The 20202-nt window shown below is 37.3% G+C and overlaps 1 protein-coding gene and 1 pseudogene across 1 annotated transcript; one reads left to right on the top strand and one right to left on the bottom strand.

Moving 5' to 3' along the window:
- Positions 1-3255: 3255 nt before the first annotated feature.
- On the bottom strand, positions 3256-10016 carry LOC127630113 (cysteinyl leukotriene receptor 2-like). Its single transcript, XM_052107545.1, is given in 3 exon segments — positions 3256-4136; positions 4138-5039; positions 9881-10016. Coding segments are annotated over 2 exon segments (930 nt in total). The 5' UTR covers positions 5023-5039; positions 9881-10016; the 3' UTR covers positions 3256-4091.
- Positions 10017-12900: 2884 nt separating this feature from the next.
- The window catches only part of LOC127629702 (RCC1 and BTB domain-containing protein 2-like), a 58883-nt pseudogene continuing 51581 nt past the window's right edge, over positions 12901-20202 (top strand).

Genomic DNA, 20202 nt, shown 5'->3' with positions numbered 1-20202 from the left:
CTAGTATTTTTAGATCTTAGAGCCTACTAGATAGATCACAACATTCTCTTGAATAGGCTAAATAATTATGTTGGCATTTGTGGATTGATGATTTAGGTCCTATTTAGCTCAATGTCTATGTAAGAGAGGAATTGCCAAACCAAACAAAAGTTAAGTATGGAGTGCCACAGGGATCAGTTTTAGGGCTCTGCTTTTCTCCTTGTATATGCTTCCCCTGGGAGATATTATCAGGAATCGTGGAATAAATTTCCACTGTTATGCTGACAATACACAACTTTTTCTCTAAATTAGCAGAGAGTATCAATAAAATCAAAGATTGGATGGCCAGAAATTTCCTTCTATTCAATTCCAACAAAACAGAGGTACTAATTATTGGACCAAAAACCTCTAAATACAAGCCGCTAAAATATAATTTGTCTCTCGATGGATGTACAATATCTTCAACAGTGAAGAACTAAGGGTTTATATTTGATACCAATTGTCCTTTAAATAACAAGTGACCAATGTTTGTAGAACAGCATTCTTCCACCTAAGACATATTACTAAATTACGGCACATGCTCTCTGTTGCTGATGCCGAAAAACTAATTCATGCGTTCATGACCTTAAGACTAGATTATTTTAATGCATTACTGGGAGGATGTCAAGAAAGATCAATAAATAATCTTCAATTGGTTAAATATGCAGCAGCCAGAGTGCTGACTAGAACCAAGAAATGTGATAATTTTAGCTCCATTTTATCATCATAACATTGGTTACCAGTTAAATTTCATCTTCATTTTTAAATTCTGTTAACTATGTACAAAGCTTTAAATGGTCTAGCTCTGCTGTAATTAAGAGACCTTCTACCACACTATATTCCATCACGTTCATTACGATCGCAAAATTCTGGCCTGTTAATAGTTCCTAGAATATCAAAATCCACAGAAGGAGGTAGATGCTTTTCATATTTGGCTCCTAAACTACGGAATAGTCTCCCTAACACTGTTTGGGATGCAGACTAAAGACTCATCTATTTAGCCAGGCATACACCTAATTTATCCTTCAACTCACAATTAGGCTGCTTCAGTTAGGTCTGCCGGAACCAGAAACCAGAAACATTGGTCATGATCTATAACTCTGCAATAAATTTAATGGCATCTATGCTAATATTATTCTATTTGTATCCTGTCTCAACCTGGGGATTCCTATACTGAGGTCATCCGGATCTAGCTCCATTCCTGCTTCGTGTTGGACTCCACTGCTACGTGTCTCTGAGTGATGATGACTAAATATAGCCGGTGCCAGCCAAACATCACTTCAGTCTATTACTATGGACTTCAGATGATGAACTGATGCAAACTCCATCATATGCCATTGCCTGAACCTTGGACTTAGGATAGACCTCACCGAAATTACTGGCCAGTTGAACTACAGTTCACCTCACTGATCTCTGCCTGCACTACCTTGGTCTAATGATGGACTACACTCTTATAATGGAATTCATAGACTATCAATGAATTGCCAACAAAAGCATTCATCAGCCAACTAACAAAGGACAATACATTTATGTGAACTTCTGCAGTCAATTCAGGATGAACTTCAAAGACATTAGTCATTAATCTTACAATTCTTACAAAATCTTTGTTTAAAAATGTTTAAGCTATGACTTGCACAATACATAATTAAGAAATATTGCCATTATATTCATGAAGTTTGCCATAGGGGAACTGGCCCCAACAGTGAGCCTGCTTTCTCCCAAGGTTATTTTTCTATTATATAGTTTTGTGTTCCTTGCCAAACTTTTATTATTATTATTATTTATTTTTAAACATAATTCACAAGCGTATTTTATCAAACTACACAATTATGACTTTAAGACATTATAGATATTACAGTTTCAATTTCTGTTAATGCATGACTTTCTGTAAAGCTGTTTTGAAAAGATGTGCGTTGTGAAAGGCGCTATATAAAAAAAAAACACTTGACTTGACTTGCCTACTTGAATGGGGAAACACCAAAATCTCATAAAAAGTTGGTTAATATTACAATCAAAGAAAATATTTCAAGTCAGTAATAAAATCTGACAACACTGGAATTATAAATGATGCTTCATTACCTCAGATAATGCTACAAAAAAAAAAAAAAAAAAAAAAACATTTCCATGGCTTACATAGCTAAGGCTCATGCATGTTCTCAAGTTGATTGACTTGTGATGTTTGTATCTTAAAGGTAATTGGCTCTTTTACCAGTAAGGAAGACTTCCTTTCTACATCCATTGACCATTGGGTGTTCCAATTTCTCCCATTCATTTAAATATAAGTGGCCCATCTCTGCTATATAGTCTCTGGTAGAATTAAAATGGTTGTAATAGTGTTGTGGTAAGCACCAAGATATCAAGGGAAGCCCAGATGAAGCAAGCGCTCCAGAGATACAGCAGTGCACATCAAGTCTGGCTGGCTCTTTCACCAACGCCTCGATGAGATAATTTTTGCAGCGCACAACACTTGCGCAAAAACCAGGTGGGAATCACGCATGTTTCAGATGAGGAAGCATATTTAGTGCATATAAAGTACCAAACGGCAGATGAATATAGTTAAATTTGCAGGAAAACTGCTGTAATAACCAACACTTTCTTAACTCCTGCTTCAGTGCCACTCAAATATCTGCAATTTCGATCCAAAATTATTCGGGGCTCGAGCCCTGAATGTTTTGACCAAGCGACGTGCCTGCACAGCGCTATGCCATAAGTCATACACGCAAAGGCAATGGCCAGTAAGGTTTTTTCCGTGCAAGTATGCGATAAGTATAGGTGCAAGTGGGTATGGTGAAATTGTGTGCACAAGGCACTAATGGGCTGGGTCAATTGCAATGTACTTTATTACCACTTGCTGGTGGAATCTCCAAACTGCAAATGCAGGAACTAGATTAGTGCCTCTGAAACATCTTAGCGCAATTACCTATTTCTGAGAAAAATTGAATTTTTTTCTTTTCGCCACTCCTTTTCCATTCAATACACCCAAAGTTTGCATGCATACACCCACAGATAGCGCAAATACCCCCACCCATGGCCACTTGTGCTGGCATGAAAATTGCACTTAGAATTAGCGCTCTCACGAAAATTTGATAAGACATTGCATATGGTTGTAGCGCACAGTGCTGCGTTTTGCACAATCATGAAAATAGAGCCCATCAATTTTTACTTAGTTTTGAAGACATATAATGTTAATAATTTTATTTTAACATTACAAAAATTACTTGTTACAGTTCTTCTACAGAAATTGTAAAGTAAAATGTAAATAAAAAATTAGTATGCTTTAATCTGACACTGATTAACAAGAAACAATCATTCATATTTATAATTCTGTAATAGATTCTGTAATAGAATAGGCATTAAAAAGTCCCTGTATTTTAAAACCACCTCTTAAACATTTACATAAGTAGCAAAATTGCAATTTCTTACAAGTTCATTTGTGCAATGTGCTAACATTACGCTTTGATTGTAAAACTATTTTCTAAAGTAGTGGGTACGTTAGAAAAACCAACCCTTTTGAACAGTACACATGTACTTACTGTCAGGTATGTCCTTACAAAAACTGCAATAACATTACTTTTTAAACAGGGTTTTAAACAACTTTGCAATGCTGCAGTGTATTAAGTGCCAAGTTAAGAAGCCATGATTAAATCTTCTAGCATTTTTAATGTACCAGTTGCCATTTCAAGATTAAGCACAGAGGAAATTTGTATTGCTCAAAGCAAAATACCCAATTTGCACTTCATTTCATCTCTATGGTGTAGGATAACCAATTGATTGAGATCTGATTTGTGAAAATGTTTTATTCTTTAATTTTTTAATCTTCGATACGAGAGGTTAACAAGTTTCATACCCCAATAGTAAATGAATGAATTGCATGGGATAGTCAACCACAGATATCATCTTTCTCTTCAGGTATTTGGGACATTTATTTCTGTTCCCCCTCAAGTCTCGACAGGTCCCAAGCACACCAAACCTGTCTTAATCACCTCCCTATATGAACGCTGTCTGTATCTTCTCTCACACATTCTGCTCTATTATACAACTCTGGCGTCTCGGCGTATTTTGACGCCAAAAGTTCATGAAGTTTTCCCCTGCAAAAAAGAAGAGCAATGGATCCAGGCAACTGTTTCCTGAAGCTAGACAGTGTGTAATGACTGCTGCCTCTCTCAAACGTTTAATGTAATGACAGGACCCACCATAGCCATTCTTTGTTACATCCATCTCAGCCTCCAAAAAGAGAGTCCGGACTACATGATATGGCATGAAGCATGCAAGAAAAATTAGAAGTACGATGATCACAAGAGAGCAAGACTTCTTGTGATTTAATTGAGATCTTTGATTTGGCCTGGCCTTCTTTAGCTTTAGCAAGTAGAAGGCTGCATAAATGTAACATACTGAGATAACCGCGAAGGGCAACACAAAAGCAAAAAACATGACACTCCGATTCAATACGATAATGGTCTTAAGCATGGTCGAGTCCAATTCCAGGCATCTTGTCTGTCCAAACTTGTCCTGATTAGTTCCTGCTCTAAGAAGTGGGATGGAGGCCACAGACACAATCAACCAGATGATGAAGCATATTATCCATGCCCTCTGAGAACTTTGCCAGTGTTGATATCTGAACGGTTTAACGATGGCCACAAAGCGAACCACACTCAGAACCATTAGGAAGTAAACGCTGCCATACATGTTAATGTATAGGACATAGGACATGATCCGGCAGGTGATGTCTCCAAAGATCCAGTGGGAATCCATGAGATAGTAGGTGGCTCGGAGTGGCAGAGAGCACACCAGCATCAAATCTGATACTAAGAGATTGAGCATGAGGATGTTGACTGGAGAAAACTGCATCTTTCTTTTCCATAAGCTAACAAAAAAGAACAGAGATATGAGGTTGCCAATAAGCCCGAAGGTGAGGATGAACAGATAGGCAGCTGGATAGATGCTACGCTTGAAGTCACTAATGGAGCAGTTGTTTGAGTTGTTCCACACATTTGTCTGGTTCATGGTTGGGTTGGTGAATTCTGTCAACACAAAGAGCACACAAAAAAATTAACCATCAGATTAATGGTGTCCAATATGTTCTACGGATCTTTAAAAACTGTTATTAACCATTAAGTATGTGATGTAACATGCCAAACATCTCATATATATTTATTTATACTAATGATGTCAATCGATTAAAAAGTTGATTAATCACATAATTTTTCATGGTTAATCACGACTAATAGCAGATTTTGAAAGTGCTGAAATTGGACTTTATAGACTTTATATATCTTTTCCTGTCAAAATGCATTTATTTCCTTCTTAAGAAAGAAAAAAAAACTAAATGTAACAATAATGATGTATTAACATTTTACAAACACAGCCTTCTACAGTTTAAAGATAGAAATGTACTAAAATAGCATCAATATTTTAGTGTAACCATTAAATGGTTGCTAAGTCTAAGTGGGAGGTTGACTAGTTCAAAGAACTAGTCCCCACGTAGGTTGCATATTCATTGCAATGCCCATTTAATCTCTTAATCTCTCATCCTCCACAATATTAATCAGCTGCCAGACTGTGGCTATCAGATTTGCTACAGCAGCCACATTTACCATTTACATCAGGATGTAAACGCCATTGCCAAGCGCCGCTGTGAACTCCACATGAAAATTGTTTTCAAACAATATCTCCTCCTGCATTTTCGTGATAGTTACAACCTGCTTCTGTGGTAATTAAATTGTGCATTACAGAAGCAGCAAAGAACTTGATTTCTATCACAAGTCTCATCTGGGTTTGTTTGTCCAACAAAAATAGCGTTAAGAGGTCCTTTCTCCATCACTTGATCATTGACATGGCTGTTGAGTGTTTATGGTGTGTGCGACTGTGTAATGACTCCAGGTAGACACATTGCAAACTCTGCCCTATTCCAACCAGTGTTTATGCTGGTTGATGCTTATATTAACAGCAAATGCATTAATCGTGATTTAGAAAAATGAACGCATTAAACCTTTTTAATTATATCGCATGTGTTAACAAGTTACTTTTTGGCAGCTCTAATTTACACTGATAAGCCAAAACATTATGACCACTCACAGGTGAAGTTAATAACATTGATCATATCCTAACAAGGGCAAATGTCAATGTCTGGGTAGATTAGATGGTAAGCGAACAATCACTTACCATCTCATAGTCAACATGCTGAATGCAGTGAAATGGGCAGGACTAAAGACCTGAGTGACCAAATTGTTATGGCCAGACAACTGGGTCAGAGCATCTCTGAAACGGCAAGGCTTGTGGGGTGCTCCCATTCAGCAGTGGTGAGTACCTACCAACAGTGGTCTGAGGAGGGACAAACTACATTTCCTGTTGACTGCATTACTAAAACTCGCTTTTGTTTTCACCCTGAAGACTTTTCACCAAACCTTCGACATTGTTTTAATTAATTCACAAAGTGATCAGTCTGAATATGTTCAATCTTAAAAATTTACTGTATTGCCCAAAGTATACTTTTTTAAAGTGTACGCTAAAGTATGCCTACAGTCGAACACTCTAGCGTTTCAAAGTGCACTATATTAGAGGGCTAATTTTTTATGTTGGCTGGACAAAGCTGTCTGAAAGTCTATACTAGTTTTAAAATTTAGAAATTTGCTAGATATATAGACATTAAACAGCCAGGCAGCTAGATAGATATTCAGACAGGCTGTCACATAGATAGTCAAATAAACGTCAGATGGATGGATGGATGGATAAAGGACAAACAGAGAGAGAGAGAGAGAGAGAGAGGTAGTTGTATGGTACGTTCACATCATGTCTGAATTACAGTAATTGTGAGATGGCAACTCGTAGATTCTACTTGGAGCTATTCACATCCTCATACCTTGTAAGTTATGTGTTTCGAAAGCATCACTTATAATGCCAAAATAGCTTTGTTGTTGATAACAGCAAAATGTTTATCACTACATTAATTAATTAATTAACCTCAATATAGTCTTACAAAATGTTTAAGAACAAAAAATAGATTTAAATGCTCCAGACATCAATTGCATAATAAAATAGCATATCAAACAGAAATATGGGTTCACTACATTTAACTTTCGAGGCCGCTACCATACAGGTACTTTTATATGTCGTGACGACTGTCAAGTCGAATTTAGAGTTAACAATGTATAATTACAAGTTCTATTAAGACATTAATGCATTTTACAAGTCAAAGCAGTCACACACACCAGACGAGTAGTGCCATGTTGCGACTCGCGACATGTATGACCCGTGACGCAGGTATCAAACACAGGACACGTCGATGTGGTTCAGGTGGTAGACAGTACACACAGAAGTTACCAAGATTTTTCTGGTGACGTTGATGAGTTTGCAAGTTAGTGTATGGAAAGGTTGTATCTGCGCAAACTGAAAGATCAGAAAAAGTTATTTTAACTCTTTCCCCGCCAGCGTTTTTAAAAAAAAGTTGCCAGCCACCGCCAGGGTTTTTGACGATTTTCGCTAAACTTTAATGGCCCGCAGAATATTTTCTTCCATGAATATATGAAGATGCTATATATCACAATAAAGATCTGAGCCTCTGCTTTTAGGCAAAAAATTTTTTATTTTATCTTCATTTGTTCTTTTTTTATCGCGACTTGAACAGAGGTCGGTTTTGTCAAAAAACAACATTTCAGACAAAAAGCTGAGAAAAAGGCATGTTTATGTCTGATATTTTGAGCTTCTCAATACTCCATTTCTTCATGTTTGAGACGATCGCAGTCTGTTTCTTTGATCAAAGAGTTGCGTACTCTTTCAAAACATGCAGAGGGGTCTTCCTTACCGTATAACACCTAAAACACGGAAACCCGGAAAATTCCGTGTTTGGCGGGGAAGCGTTTTTTCATAAAACACAGAAAATTCCGTGTTTGGCGGGGAAACAGTTTATTATGTAGTTTCTCTAAAGGTATGCAGCATTGAATGGGCTTCATACAAGCTGTCAAACCTCAAAAGACATATTTGTAACTGAAAACCACGTTTTCCTTGTTGTCCGCTCCGTGTTTCACTTGTCTTTGTCTAAAAACTACAATTCCCACAATTCCCGGCCTCCCTCACTGCCTGCACTCATCATTGTTCTCATCTGTGTCTCGTTCAGTCTTCGTTGTGTCTGTGTATTTAAACACTGGTTCTTTTTTTAGTGACTGTCGATCGTTGAATGTGATGTTTCATGTTTTCCAATGTTTTATGCCTGCTCTTGTTCCCATGTTTGTTCGTTCGAGGATAGCCTTGCCCTTCGTGGATGTTTCGTGTTCGTGTGTTAATTTCATTTTCCCATCGTGGACTTTTCCTTTGTTCCTGTGTTTGTTTATTATTGCTTGTTAATAAAAAGACCACATTTTGATCTGAACCTCCCGTCTACCTTCTCCTGCCTTCCCACACATTTGTTACAGATGTTGCTTGAAAGCTCTAGTCTAGAAGGAGTTAATTTTAGAAATGTTGGTCTTGTTCAGGGATAAAAACTAAAAAAAACTAAACTAACTTTGTAGAGTAGGGGTCTTCAGCCATTTTCAGGCCAAGGACCCCTTGGTGGGTATAGCAAACCCAGTTAAATATTGTATAAAATTGAGTGTTGCGTTTTATGCGTATAAAAACATGGATGGTTCTATCAGGCTGGTTCTGTCCAAATATACGCGACTTTTAACATGTAGACAATGCGTAGACAACACGTCAACAACACGTTGTTTGTTAACGTGTTGTCTACACGTTGTCTACGTGTTAAAATTCGCGTAGGCTATATTTGGACTGCCTGGCGTTCCATACTGCTGGACCTGAAGAGTGTCGATCATTGTGCGGCTCGTGATGAGCAGTGGTCGTGTGAAGGGTTTGTCCTAGCTGCGCGCTTTTGCTGGCTAGCGCTGTTTAGTCAGTCACACTATAATATATGGCATACAGCTGCGGAAGGCTTCAGCATGTCGTTCATACTTTTCATACTCCTGTCTCTAGCGTGTGTGTGAGTGATTATTCTAAATGCCACTAATGGTTCAAACAATAATTTGCGGACCCCCTGCGGTACCACCACGGACCCCTTGGGGGAAGACCCTTGTTGTAGAGTAACAGTATGCTGGCATGGCCAAACCAACATAATAAAACAGTACACTATTCGCTTTCATTTCTGCATCTTTTTGTTTGATTTGTTAAAAATCATACCCATCATGCAATCATTTGTTGGAAGAATGTTCATTCATTTTATCAAACTATAGAAGGTTAAATTGTGATAGATGGTCAAACACGAAACAAAAATACAGATCTGATACCTATCCATCAGATCCTCGGGGTAAAATATACTGCCCAAGGCGAAAACAATGATGTTCGAGTAAGAAAGTCACATCGCCACAACCAAAAGCACTCTGTCTAAATTTAATCTGATATGCAAAAAAGAATGGGCAAACAGTCTATGCTTTAGTCACTTGTGTGATGTGCAGATTTATGCAAACATCGCATGACATAGGATAGATTAAATTTTTTAAGGTTAGTTAGTTGTTAAAACAGTGTGTTTAAACTTTCTTTAGGTCTTGATTGCTGCCTTAAAGACACAACATTTCTGAAAAGAAGTCCAAATTTACATTTGCCTTGTCTCTGTCAACAAATGAAGCACCATAAAATGCTAAAATATAACTCTTCTGTACAAGACATAAAAATGTGGAAACATCTTTTAACTTTGTTATCATTATATTAAATAATAGTTACTTCATGGACCTGAAAGTGTCTTACAATCAGTGGTCCATCTAATTGTTTTATAAAACAGTTTTTAATTATTTAAAATTAAATAATACAAATTATTTAACTATTTAAAAGTCTACCTTGAAACTATTGTATTTTCTTCAAAAAGTAATCAAGTACTTACCTGTCAAAAGTTAACCAAATAATTCAAAATCCCAATATTATAAGTCCAGCATAAGAGGAGATGAGAAAAGTGTGAAAAGTGAAATGAAGCTGTATAAAGGCATGGCTCTGTACATTGCTGCAGCTCTGGATTTCTGACTTACTTTCTCCCGGTCTCATGGCCAAAAGGCACACCCACTTATCTTTGGTCTTTTAGAAGACGTATCACAATCTTTATTTATAACTTACTGTGCATTTACATAACATACACTATGTATATCTAGTTATAAACTATATGAATGTAAGTAATATATAGTGATATTGCTTACATACAACAGTTCAATGAACAATTAAATGTAAAAATTTTGGAAAAACTGAGTAAGGTCATAAAATGCAGTTGTGCATGGAACTAATTTATTACGCTACAGATCAGAATCTGCCATTGCTGGTTCAAAACAAATGATGCGTCCAAACCTCCGTTAGTAATTCAAAAAGTTCACTTCAGAAATAGTATCACAGCTTGTGCTGTTTCTAACAAGTTATTGGATAAACAAGGATGGATTGATGGGTGTGTGCGTGTTTATGTGTCTTTGTGTGTGTGTTAGAGAGAGAGAGAGAGAGAGACGGAGCGTGTGTGATCACCTGTTGCCACTCCCAAGCAGAGATGCTGTCAGCGTTCTGAAGATCAGCTTTCTCAGTGGAAAAATAGCATCCAAGCGGGGGTATTTCTCCCTATTTCGCGGTAGCTGCGCAAGAGCCGATCACTATAGAAACAGCAATGTCCTCCGCCATTTTTAAACTGTGTGTATCCAATGTGGAAATTTGGTAAGCGCCTCGAGTTCTGTAATTAAACAGTCATTTATATCTCTCAGCTGCAATGAGCCTTAATCCTGAAATTGTTCATTTAAAGCCGTTTAAAACAATGTCCTAGCTTAAGTAATGTAGTGGTAATATGAGCGATCACAGAGCGCTGTTCTATGTAAACAATGACTAATGGATTCACTTTAAGTCACCAACTGGCTCATATTACACACAAAAATGATCTTTTGCCTTCACCTGCTGGCTACCATATGTAATTTCAAAAATAAAGACAGTAACTGCTAACAGATATGCACTGCTCTTACGCCTTAGCTTGGCACAAACACAGACCATCAGTGCTCATGGAACGACTTTCGTTCAATCAGATTTGAGGACCGGAACTAACTGATGTATATTTGAAGATATTAATCACTTTAATGTTATTATGTAAACATCCAATCCAATACATAAACCATCCATGTATGCATGGTATGCGTGGCTTTCTGAGCCAAGATAAACTCAGATTTGTCTGTATACATGCATGTGTCAAGCAATTTCCTTGATTTCCTTGCACAATATTCTCAAAAATATGTATGATGTGTGTCTCTCCAGAATTGTTACTAAATGCTGAAAAAGAACACAGTAAGGAGGTTTTATGGGATGTGTGAGGGGAGGAATGAGGTGAACTCAAACCACTGCAGATTAAACAAACTTGTGTTCTCAACTAAAGCAAACAACTGGGAAGATGAGGTGGCAGACCACAACAAAACCACCAAGGGAAACCAGGGAGGCGCAGAGGGTGAGTGTGGCTGCAGCAAGTCCTGAGAAGTGGAGTGGATGGGGCTGAGGGGTGCGTCACTGAAGAGCAGGCCGGGAGAATGTTCCGGGAAGCCACCAGGAGAACCCGTCGACTGACTGGAGCGTAGAGCAACCAGTGGAGAAGAGCACGGTGCAGACGGGAACTGATGAAACCAGAGCAGACAGATTACGATTTACCAGAGTAAATCGTAATCCACAGGAACAGCAACCAGGGGAGAGCAGAGAGGGGCCTGAAGGGAAATGGTGAGACTGATGACCGGGTAGAGTAGGGATGTCTGGTTTGGCAAGAGACAAATAGACAAGGCAGACGAATGCACAACAAACAAACTGACCAACTGACAGATGAGGCACAACAGCTTGGCTGAAAGCACAAGACAATCTGGCAGAAGACAACACACACAAGGGTGGTAAATAGGGATGGAGTGTAATTAACAAAACAAGACAAAGGTGATGCAAATCAGATAATGGGCTAGCAGGGCTACAACCCTTGCCGGTAAACCCCACACCGGCTGCCAGCAGAATGCAAATGAAAAAAAAAAAGAAACACAAAGGGAAAATGGGAACACACAGACGCAGAACAGACTCACCAAACAGATTAGCCAGAGAACCTGTCAGGGTTGCATTAAAACTGAAGTCACTTAAAATATTGGATGGGTTATGAATGTAAACAATAGTTAGCTTCATAGCTGTTAGCCGAATAACAACAAACTGACTGATGAGATTTTATGTACATAAAGACTGAATTAAACTTTTTAAAAGTGACTAGTTTTATAATGACAACATTTAGGACACTGGTTGACATGTTAGGTTATATTTTATTGGATTACTGATGTATGTTCTTTGCTGAAAGGGTTAGCAGCTGTGATGCTAATTTGAAGTGTGAATATTAAAACAATGTTTGTATTATTATTTTAAGACACAAATATTTTATTTCTAGTCTAATTTACAGCAATGACACTTAATAAGTACTGTGGTTGCGCCATGGTGGTACCGGCGAGGTGTCAGATACCATGATACTGAATGATTACCATATTCATAAATCATGGCATCTCTAAGGTACTTCAAAGAGTGCCATACTATTGCAATGGTACAGAAAAACATGGCGTTTCCATAATGATAGTTTAATGGCACCATGACTACTAACCAAGGGAATCCAGTGTCACATTGCTACTGTATTGTAGCTCTTTGTTTGATTTGAGAAGGACCCACAGTTTTCTGCTTTTATGTTCAAATGTGGCTATACATTTACATATGTTGCAGATATCATAACACGTCTTGCGCAGGTTTTGCGACACAACTTGTATATATATATATATATATATATATATATATATATATATATATATATATATATATATATATATATATATAAATGCTTTAATGTGAGTATGCATTCTCTGTGATTATTTTATTTCACAGATTAGTATGCTTGACGTGGGAAAGTGGCCGGTTTTCGCCCTCCTGCCCCCTGAGGAACTGCGGCTCATCCGTCAAGCCTGTGTGTTCGGCAGTGCTGGCAATGAGGCAATCTACGTTACGATCAACGATGAGGTATGGACAGATGCTGGACCATCTTTAGAGGGAATTAATTAACTATACATTCAATGGAATCATGTGGGATCATTCAGATTCTGAGTTCTGGCAAACATTTGGGTGGATAACATTCAGTTTCTCTGTCTCAAATACACACACACACACACACACACACAGAGGCAAAGACAGAGTGATCTTGGGTCGCTGCTTCTAAGCTGATAAAATGAAGCTATATATAGGCCTGTAATACTAACTCAAGTCTTGTTTGTTTCCTGAGAGTAGCTCTGCTGCATGTCCTGAGCCTGGACACTTCTTTTTTAGGTTATGTTTTCCTCTGATGCTTTTCTAGGTTTATTAACACATAAAACCTGAAGGTACATATGTTTATTTTTCCGATAGATACTTTATTACCAATGCGATTCTCAAGAAAGTTTCAATCTTGTGTTGTGACAACACATTAGCAGGAAACGAGTACAAAGGTGACAACGTAAAGTTTCATTAGGAATGGAGTACAAACATGATTGAAGTCCTGCAATAACAGCGGAGTTGTTAAGTTTTGTAAAGTGGGTCATTGATGTGATGCTCATGTTTTTGTTCGGGATCTAATAAAAGAATAGTTCACCCAAAAATGAAAATTCTCATAATTTACTCACACTTATGCCATCCCAGATGTTTGTGATTTTATTTATTCTGCTGTACACAAACAAAGATTTTGAGAATAATATCTCAGCTCTGTAGGTCCATACAAAATGAATGGTGACCAGCACTTTGAAGTTCCAAAAAGCACAAAAAGGCATAATAATAAAGTAATCCATAAAACTCCAGTGGTTAAATCCATTTCTTCAGAAGCAATATGATGGGTGAGAAACAGATCAAGATTTAAGTCCTTTTTTACCATAAATTATCCTTCCTGCCCAGTACATTTACATTTATGCATTTGGCAGATGCTTTTATCCAAAGCAACTTACAGCGCACTTATTACAGGGACAATCCCCCTGGAGCAACCTGGAGTTAAGTGCCTTGCTCTAGGACACAATGGTGTTGGCTGTGGGGGATCGAACCAGCGACCTTCTGATTAATAGTTATTTGCTTTAGCCCACTACGCCACCACCAGTCCAGTAGGTGGCGATATGCACAAAGAATGCGAATCACCGAAACCCAAAGAAGAAAAATGTGAAAGTGAGGCTGAGTTCGGAATGGCATACTACCCATACTACTCTTACTACTACTGCCATATATGTCTATGGACATAAGAAGCTGAGAATACTATTATATTATTATTTCTTAAAAAATAAGCAGTGAAACAAATTTGTTTTCAAATATTGATATTTTAAAAACTTTTGGCCATGTCATTTGTCCATATCAAGTCATGTGGTTTAACCAACATGACAAAAAAGGTTTGAAGGAAAAAATTAAGAAAAATTACAAATGCACAAGTAATCAAGTAAACATTCTGCACCATCTAGTCGAATTTTAAAAATGCTACTTGAATATCAAAAATGTATTTCCATTTTTGCATTTGCCTGCTGTGAGCAGCGCTGAATTGCACACTGTTCCCTCTAATTCTCTCACCACATCCTGCAGTTACCATTGAGTCCACTGGGGGTTCTTTGAATCTCGTTCAGAAAAATGAACACATTTTTATTCAAGTCATTTTATTTATTTGTCAGAATTGGAAACAGAGTTTTTCGGATCTGAGTCTTTCGTTAATTGGTAACATTACCGCCACTAGGCTCCGAAAAGAAGACAAACGACTTGCTTACAATTAACAATGAGCCTTTACGTGCACACCAATATGCTGATTACTCTCTAAAATCAGCTTATTTAAGAAATCTTACAAGGAAAGAAACCTGCGTTTACACAACATTTGACATAATCGCATTATTCTCGACTTTTGACATATTGGATGAGCCGGTAAACACTGGGTAAGGTGTTTACATGGCACTCGAAATCGGTGTAATGGGCAAAAATCTAACTGTATCGAACTGGTTATTCATAAGCCATTTATGGCCTTTACGCTGATTTATTGCAATTTATTGCGTTTACATGACAACACACATCATCGGCTTATTGAGCAAAATCAGTGTAAGAACGTGCATTTAAACGCACACACTTACTGATCTTTCATTCATTTTTCTCTTTACAGCTTACAGTTCAGTATTATGCAGTTGTTTGTATTGTGATAAATACATGTAGTGTGACAATAAATTTAATTTTTATATCATAAGAATTGTCATGATTAAATATTTTCATGTTTTTAATGCAGCAAGTGTTTACAAGATTTTTTCTGCCAAGTCTAAAAAGTAGAATGGAATCAGTAAATTCAAAGGGAAATTCTTAAAGGCATACTTGATTTGGGTCTATAGTTCATAAGACAGATATCATACAACAAGGGGATGCATCATCAAAATAAATGATGGTTTATTGAAAATCAATTCAGTAGTCAAGTCAATAATATGGGATTTCCTCATAGCTTTATGTAGTTGCAAAGTTTAGGACTGTGCTTGAATTTAAATGCAATTTACAGCTGCCCCGTGTCAAATGAATGAAACGAGCATGAATTTTGTGCATTCGTGGCCACGACAAAATGAACGTATCAGTCTCTGAGAACAGATCGTGATGCATCGGTGAATCAATATTTTTATCGACACCTAGTGGCAATACTTGTAATATTTTGGTTCTTATTGAATTATATATAACCTATTGGTATTCAGTTCTTGTTGGAATCATGCAAACCAATGGATGAGTGAGTGCAAATGTTTTATTAATATTTTTTTTTTTTATTCCATTTTTATTAATGCATATTGTTCATTGCCTTTTTTCCCCCCTATAATGAAAAGCATAGTATATTGAAGTTAGCTTTTTTGTAAACCATTCTTGGTAACTTTATGAACAATTTCACATTTGTGTCATACTGGTTATTTTTAACTTGCATTTTAATTTTCGAGTAATAGGTTACTAGTTTGTTTTGTGGGTTAGATTTATTGACTGTAACGACTCTGGCAACTTTTGGCAACTTTTCATCAAGTCATCAATTTCAAATAATTTTTCAAGTACTGTGCAAAAGTTTTAGGCACTTAAGAAGTTTCACAAAAACATATGTCTCATTGATGGTTATTTATATCTTCAGTTTTGGAGTGTCAATATGAAAAATACATTTTAGAATCCCAAATATTAATTTGTAAATAGAATAGGTTAGAATAGAAGAACAGGGTGCTCTGCAAGAGATGGCATTGCCCCTACTGACCCCACTGAACATTGAGTCAGTCTGGGATTACATAAAGAGACAGAAGCAATTAAGACAGCCTTAATAGATAGAAGAACTGTGGCAAATCTCCAAGAAGCTTGGAACATCCTGTCTGCCAACATAAAAGAAAAACTATGTCCAGGTGTACCTAGGAGAATTGGTGCTGATAATTGGTGCTGTTTTAAAGGCAAAGGTGGCCACACTGAATATTGATTTAGCATTTTTATGTTTACTGGACTTTGTATGATATTAATTGATAAATGAAAACAATTTATAGCATTGATTTTGAAGACAACCTCACTGTGCAACATTTTTCACAAGTGCCTAAAACTTTTGCACAGTACTGTATATTCTACTAACTTCACACATGTTTAAACAATTTTAAAAAAGATTTGCCATTTTTATCACCTCTGACAACCTTAGTCCATTGACCCAGAAGGAGCAGTCAGAGTTGAGGGTTTGTGTGTGTATTTTCTTTTCATTGTTTCGTCTTGACAAAGCCAGACAAAATACTGTCTGCATTCAGTGTATATCATGATTTTGCACATTTACATCCAGCCATTTGTGTGGCCTCAGGTGTTTGCACTGGGAACAAACAGCAGTGGCTGCTTGGGATTCGGGGACACACAGAGCACCATAGAGCCCAGGCGGATCGACATCCTGTGCGGCAAGAAAATCTTCTCTTTGAGAATGGCACAGGACCTCACGTTGTCATCGCCACTGCAGGTAGGAGAAGCACCTACTTCATCTACTGTAATTTTTTTTTTTACATATACATTGGGGATGTCAAATGTACTTCAACTCCGTTTGGTTTACAAAATTGTGAGTCCTACTCTGGTGAAGGCTTACCTCATGAATATTGATTATGCAGAGGTTGGTCCGTAACCGTCATGGAGTGTCCAGTCCTATAACTTAAATAATATACATGAGCCATGGCATCATCATATTAGGATTGGTAAATTTGCTTCCAGGTGCTCTCTGACTGATCTTGAAAGTGTCAAGAGCCAGATGTAGAGGTATATTGCGTTGAAGAATACATCCAAATATGTTCATTTAATTTGTTATTATTTATGCTATTCTTTTGAATGAAGCAGTATATATAATGGCATTTCTTTGGTGTACAGTATTATAGACATTTTTAACGGTACTACTGATTTTAATCATGCAAACCCTATTCAGCATTACAGATGTACCTTGTGCTTGTCTGTGCAATAATTATTTACAGTTGAAGTCAGATGCTTACATACACCTAAGCTAAATACATTTCAACTCAGTTTTTCCCAATTCCTGACATTTTAATCGTGTAAAACCTTCCCCATCTTAGGTCAGTTAGGCTCACTACTTTATTTTAAGAATTTAAATTTGTCAGAATAATAGTAGAGAGAATTATTTTTTTCAGCTTTTATTTCTTTCCCAGTGAACCCTATGTCTTTTCCCAATTCTACCAAATACTAACAAAGTGTATGTAAACTTCTGACCCACTGGGAATGTGATATAGTCAATTAAAAGTGAAACAATCTGTCTGTAAAAAAATTGTTGGAAAGATTACTAATTTCATGCACAAAGTAGATGTCCTAAACAACTTGCCAAAACTATAGTTTGCTAAAAATGAGTTTTAATGACTTCAACCTAAGTGTATATAAACTTCTGACTTCAACTGTAGTTGTTCAGTCTACATTTGTCAAAATTAATAGTCCATATAACAACTCTAGTCAGTATTGGTTTGCCTCTAAAATTGCTAAATGGACCGCAAAATGTTTAGTCTTGTCTTTCCAATCTTGTGTTTGTTTTCAGACCTGAGATCAGAGAGATCAGAATCACAGAGTATGTCATGGGAAAGGTATTCTATGGAGTTCATTTTGTGCCATAATTAAACAAACAAATGCAGCATTTTGCAAACAAACTCAATTTGCTTTGCAAAGGAAAACTTCGACTTCGACTAAAACAAACAGAAAGCAATGTGCAAATACAAAGGTCAATTTGAGTGAAAATGAGCAGAGGAGTAACACATATGTATAGTGTTTTACAAATATAAATAAACGAGCCAAGATCATATTTTACAAATAAATACAAACCATCCTACAAATTGCTTGTAACCTTTGAACAAATACCAAACCTATTGCATACAAATGCATACCTGTCTGTTACGACTGTGCAGATGGCTTTTTATGAGATCCCTCGGCTCGATTTTCTCACAAATGTATCCAGGCAGATTTTCTCACAAATGCATCCAGGCAGATTTTCTCACAAATGCATCCAGGCAGATTTTCTCACAAATGTATCCAGGCAGATTTTCTCACAAATGCATCCAGGCAGATTTTCTCACAAATGCATCCAGGCAGATTTTCTCACAAATGCATCCAGGCAGATTTTCTCACAAATGCAGTAGATCCTCTTCCAAAACAGTGGATGACGCTAAGCTATGCGATTAATTTAGAGTTAGTCTCCGGAGAAGGACTGGTTTGGAAACGCGTGCTTGATGTTGCCTACTACAGCTGTGGAAAATGAGCGGTGAACAGGTGAGTTTCTGTCTTCTTACTGCATCTATAATTAACCTTTTGAGGTTTTCTTTACAAAATGTTTATTACATATCTAGACAGAAATCCACATTAGCACTTAGTAGCACTCCACTCTCTCTAGGATAGTGCATTCTAGCTATGAAAGCCCTGCCGGCATGTTGCTTTTTAAAAAAAAAAAATTCTACATCGGACTCGTGCGAAATGACTAAATTGGTGATTATGTCTACACTGAACGACTCTATTTCTTTCTTTCTCCATAAATTAATGAGAACATTAAATTTAATTTGAGATTCTCAAGAAAGGAGGGTTTAATTTTTCTGTCCAAAATAATTTGGGCACTACATACAACACCGGCAAGTTAAGAAACAATTGTATATTTTTTGTTTCGTTCATTAGGCCTAAATATTTTATTGCATTAACATTTAAGCTGACTGAATTCCAACTAAATAAATACTGAGGGGCTGAGACCCTTTCAAAAAGTAGACAAAAAAGGTTGTCAGTGGACGGCTACAGAGTGAAAGATATTTTTATCATGTGTTATGCTTTTTCCTTATTACATTTCACGTTTTTAATGGGACTTAAGTACTGTACCACTATCACCCTTTCTAGAACATTATAGTCTTGCATTCCAGATTACATTTTGTATAAACCATTATTAATGTTTAGCATATTGCAGTTCAAATTGTAATAACTATCTGTCTGTGACTGTCCATCGATCTCCCAGGTGGTTCGCATAATGATGGACCGGCTTCAATCTCGACTTCAGCACATTCTCGGTCGGCAACCTCTGGACCTAGACTATTTTCAGTTCATATGCACACAGGAGATGGTGTTGTTTAGTGCATTTTCTGATCAGGTTTATCTTCCTGAGAGTATTGTGGATGGTCTCGCAGAACTGTACAGATTAGTAACTGAGGAAAAATCTAATGAAGTGTTAATTCAAGTCACTCATGGGGCAGCTGGACGTCCACGCTTTGATGTGTCGCAAGATTACCTGCTGCATCTACTCCATCAAGGTCTCCCTGTGTCATGCATTGCCAGTCTTCTCGGAGTGTCTAGGCGGACAGTGTACAGACGAATGGCAGATTTAAACATCACAGTTAGAGGTCTATACAGCACTTTATCAGACTCAGAACTTGATAACCTTGTTGGTGAAATCAAAGAAAGCATGCCACATGCAGGTTATCGGCTTGTTAAGGGGAGTTTGCAAGCCAGAGGACATAGGGTTCAGTGGGAGAGAGTTAAGGCCTCAATGCATCGTGTTGACACCATGGGTATCCTTTCCCGTTTGAACATGCTAGGGTGTGTTGTGCGGCGCAAATACTCCGTTCCTGGACCAAAATCACTTGTACACATTGATACCAACCACAAACTGATCTGGTGAGTGAGTGTCTATCTGTCTCTATATCTTTATGTCTGTATCAATCA

Source organism: Xyrauchen texanus, chromosome 36 (assembly GCF_025860055.1).
Source record: "Xyrauchen texanus isolate HMW12.3.18 chromosome 36, RBS_HiC_50CHRs, whole genome shotgun sequence".
In the NCBI taxonomy this organism is placed as follows: domain Eukaryota; kingdom Metazoa; phylum Chordata; class Actinopteri; order Cypriniformes; family Catostomidae; genus Xyrauchen; species Xyrauchen texanus.
This window is presented reverse-complemented; position numbering and strand designations above follow the sequence as displayed.